Below are 4261 nucleotides of genomic sequence, written 5' to 3'. Positions count from 1 at the left end.
GTTGGAATTTTTGAAATTATCATCTTTGGAGATTTTTAAATGAAAAATTTTGTTTTTCCATACAAATTTCCATCCAAAATTAAAACTCGTTGCTCTAATTCAGGACTGGATGGATCGCTTCCAAAATTTTTATTGCTATTTCTTGCAGCAAAAACACCAAAAAATGTTATGAGAGGTACAAAAATTTAAGAATTTGAAAATTCCATACAAAGCTTGCAGTAGTCAAGTGTACATATTTTGGTTGTTGTTATCCTTGCGATGCTAATTGGAACAAAAATTCTTAAAAATACTCGCACGATAAAATTACCATTTTATTTTGAATAATAAACGAAAATTCTAATCTAATATTTAAAAAATATCAACATTAAAGTAAAAATGGAGGAAAGAATAACTAAATTATCAAAAATTTTCCTTTGCATCAAGATATAGATTTGTTTGGAAATCAAAAATCACAAAAAAGAACTTAGTAAATCAATCCTTAAATTACTAGTGGTACTAAGCCTTCGATAGATTTGAAGTAGCTTATTTGAAATGCTTGCTTGGAAATGGTGAATTTATTAATAGATTATTTTACTGTCCATACGCGCATAACGATTCCAGATTGATAGGAATCACTAACAATATTGGACCGTTTGCGGGTAGAAGCAGTATTTCTGTGAATCAACATAAATTTGGTAACAGTAAGAACTCGTTGAAGGGATGTTCATAAAAAATGCTTGAGGATGTAGTTGGTCAAATTTTCAAACTCTTACATAAATCGTAGTTTGACTGCCAATTAATTTTCTCGATAAACCTTAGATTTAAACTAGTTGATATATTGTTTTCACAGCACAAGAAATTCAACGCATTTAAGTATACTCGATTACAAAAAAATGCTCTCAAAGATAATCCCAACCATCGCCAGCTACCTATCCGACGGAATCGCAACTCAGCAACAATCCCTCGCTAACTTTAGTATTGTTTTGCCTTAGACCCTACTGCGCCCTGCACATAATCAGATCCAGTCTTGATCGTTTGATTTATTCTTATCTGTTGGCATTCAGTATCTTCATCGAGTGGATTTTTCGCAGAACGCGCTGCTATTTACAGGAAACAGTGAAAAAAAGAAGTTAAAAATAACATAAACCCTGACTACGCGTACTTGTCGATCCATGATTTCGGTGTCAAGGGCGGAGGACTACTCCGCGACATTAGGAAGCATAACGGCCGATCCACGGTTGTTGGCTCCCAATCTGGCGTCATACGTAATACTCCGGGGAACTGGTACTGTCCTGGATAATTTGCTGTTGCTGTTTGCAGGAGGAAGCTGCAGAAGCTGCGGCGCTTGCTGAACTGCGAGATGGCTGCGAGGAGACCGACGGTGGTGGTGGTGCGTGTTGGTGCTGATGGATGCTGCTCTGATGATGGGCAGCGGCTACCAGAGCCATTTTGGCGTCGTGATCTCGGATTTTGCTTCTAAGCTCATCCCGTTCCTGCTTGATCAAGGCCATCTCCATCTTCATGTGGTGCATCTCGTTCTGGAGCTGCCGATTGGTAATTTCGAGATCGTGGCGTTGTTGGAGACGTTTTGAGCGACAGTTTTGTGCGTAGCCGCGATTTTTAAGTGTGCGTCGTTTCTGTTTGAGGCGTACTACTTGATCTCGGGGACAACCGTGAAGTCGTTTGTTGAGTTCCCGAACCGAAAGAGCTATCAGCATGTCGTCGTTGATGAGATCTTCTCGAGTGGGGCCGTTGGTGTAGCAACTTCCACTGCTGTGACTGTTCCTGGGTGATGCAAGAGACCCAGTTGAGCTGGTCGATTGCGGCCGATTCGAATGGTGAAGACTGTGGTGCGAAGGTCCGTGTAACTGGTTTAGGTGTTCCAGCTGAGCATGATGATGGTGATGGGAAAACCCATTGGCAGAGTGAGCTTGTAGGTATTCCTTGCGTTCTAACCACTCGCCTTCGGTGGCAATGGAAAACTGATGCGAAGGACGTAGATCCAAGGGTTGTTCCATACGCATGGTTTGAGGAACGATCATCATGCTTTCCATCTGCTCGGCCTGGATCCTGTTGCCGTAGTAGGTATAGGTGCTGGAGTTGGTGTGATTTGGGGAGCCAACTACTGGGGGAGTTTCCGGCGGAGTCGAAGGAACTCCTGAGATTGGAGGATTTAGTAGTACCGGTTGCCCGTGCGTTGGATGAGGATAGAAATCCGAGTTCGGAGTGATGGAGTTGACTTTGCGTTCCTCCACATGCCATGTTGTCCCGTTGGCCTTCAATCGTATTGGAATGAATCCGTTTTCGTCAGCAGTGGAGGCCCATATTTTGGCAGTCGCCGATGTCGGGCTAATGTCCTCCCGCTTGACGGCGGCACTTTCCAGGTGCTCCAGCACAAACTCCTGTATGTAATTATCTGCGAATGCTGGCTCTTCGAGATTCATCACTCTGGCAACGCGTTCGCCCGGTAGTTTCATAAAACAGACTTTTCCGTTACGCGTGCAAAGTAAAATAATAACAAAACGGTCACTTCAACTGAAAGTGAAAAGCGTTACAAGGTTTCAGCGGTTCTCTCAACAACACCAACAAACTACCCTCAGGCGGTCTCTGTGTCACTGGCAAATACTCTTCCGTGTTTGTGGTCACTGTTTACAAGCTTGGGTACTAGTTAGCGGAAACCTTCCCAGAAACGACGACAGTTTGCATAATTCACCAACATCGACACTCGGAAAGCAAAAACACTAATTTTCCAAACAAGTCTAGTCTAGCAGAAGTCGAAGAATAGTTCGGCTTCCATTCCAGCACGTGATAGCTCCAAAAGAAATCGCGTTGGTATCCGTTAGTTTGTCACTCCTCCAAGATTTTCTCACATCCGCCAATAAATCACATCACACGACCGCACATCGAACGATCTGAACGCGAATGACCTGGCACCGGGCACCTCTTGAACTTGAAACGATCAATCAATCAATCCATCCCCGGTGACTTCTTTCTTGCAACACACTCACTACACACCCCGACGAACTTCGTGTGGACTACGTGGACTCAAACGACTATCGACGAGGACGAGAGAAGACCGCACGCCGATTTCCAGCTACTTCTGTTTGGTTGCGCTGCGAACACCGTTTGCAATCGATGTGAATTCATCCGCGACTCGGAATCGAATAGTCGCAAAATATGTAACGAAATTCCCATAAAGAGTTCGATGCGGTCGGTGGCGGAACACCAGCGCCCATCCTCGTGACCAGCCAACCAACACAGCTGCAGACATGCGCATCCTGAACATAGCCCCAAAATCAGAGCACAGCAGCACCCACATCGCGAGACATCACGAACGAAAGAGAAAGAAAGCAGCAGCAGCAACACTACGTCAGTCCTATCCTATGGTATTTGTAACTGGCTACGACGCGAATCATAATCGCATGCAAAGGCATTTGGCAGTCAGACGTCGATCGGGCATCGGCAGACTTCGCGGCCGCCGTCAGCCGTCAATTTAACTTTTTCACTCTCGCGCTCAACAGCAGCAGCTCGCTTTATTCAGAACCGGAGACCGGCGCTTAGCAACTGGACCAGGGCCGGAAAAAAATAACCGACGGCAAATCAAAACCATTAAACTCGTTTCTCTACTCACTGGTGCTATGTTGGGTAGTAGGCGGTGCCTCAGCAAACTTTCTATGCTCCGCCCCACGAGTACGACGACCAGGAGCTTTTGGAACAAAATGAAGAATGCGCATGACCGTAAATGTTTCAGTTTCGGGTGTTGGTGAAACGCAAAGCTTTGTGGCGGTTTGTAATGGAATTTGTCGCTTCACCGTGGAAAATGACGTCCGTCCGGGATCGGTTGGCGTAAATCTTGGCGACAGCGAAGAAGATAGAAAAAAAAACCATCTGAACAATCATATCAATTGACTTTCGATCTTGGTTTGTATCAGGGACGGGCATGACTTACTTTGGACTTACACACCCAGCCCTGCACCCTTTCGCTAGAAAACTGATGGAGAGGTGGGGGAATAGTGAAAGTGATTTTTCCCATTACGCTGTTATGTTTTGCAATCTCCCGGTTTCGTAAGTGACCATCATCCTCCGCCGATCTTGGGGCCAGTCAGTGACAGCCTGCATTTGGTTTCTTAGTGAGAAAACGATGTAATCATTGTCAATTTGTATTCTCATGATCATGGTTCGTAACATATCACTAAACATAATTTTCCAAAACGTGTTAGGATTAATTTCTTCTTTTATGAATTCGTACGCAATAACATGTTTAAAGTATCAAACGATTTTC

The 4261-nt window shown here is 44.5% G+C and overlaps 1 protein-coding gene across 1 annotated transcript; it reads right to left on the bottom strand.

Moving 5' to 3' along the window:
- Positions 1 to 502: 502 nt before the first annotated feature.
- Positions 503 to 3125, bottom strand: LOC129747219 (transcription factor MafB). The gene has a single exon (XM_055741316.1). The coding sequence runs from the start codon at positions 2454 to 2456 to the stop codon at positions 1239 to 1241; it is 1218 nt and encodes a 405-aa protein (XP_055597291.1). The 5' UTR covers positions 2457 to 3125; the 3' UTR covers positions 503 to 1238.
- Positions 3126 to 4261: the final 1136 nt, after the last annotated feature.

Source organism: Uranotaenia lowii, chromosome 2 (assembly GCF_029784155.1).
Source record: "Uranotaenia lowii strain MFRU-FL chromosome 2, ASM2978415v1, whole genome shotgun sequence".
Lineage (NCBI taxonomy): Eukaryota > Metazoa > Arthropoda > Insecta > Diptera > Culicidae > Uranotaenia > Uranotaenia lowii.
The sequence above is the reverse complement of the archived record's forward strand: the minus strand, read 5'-3'. Positions and strand labels throughout refer to the sequence as shown.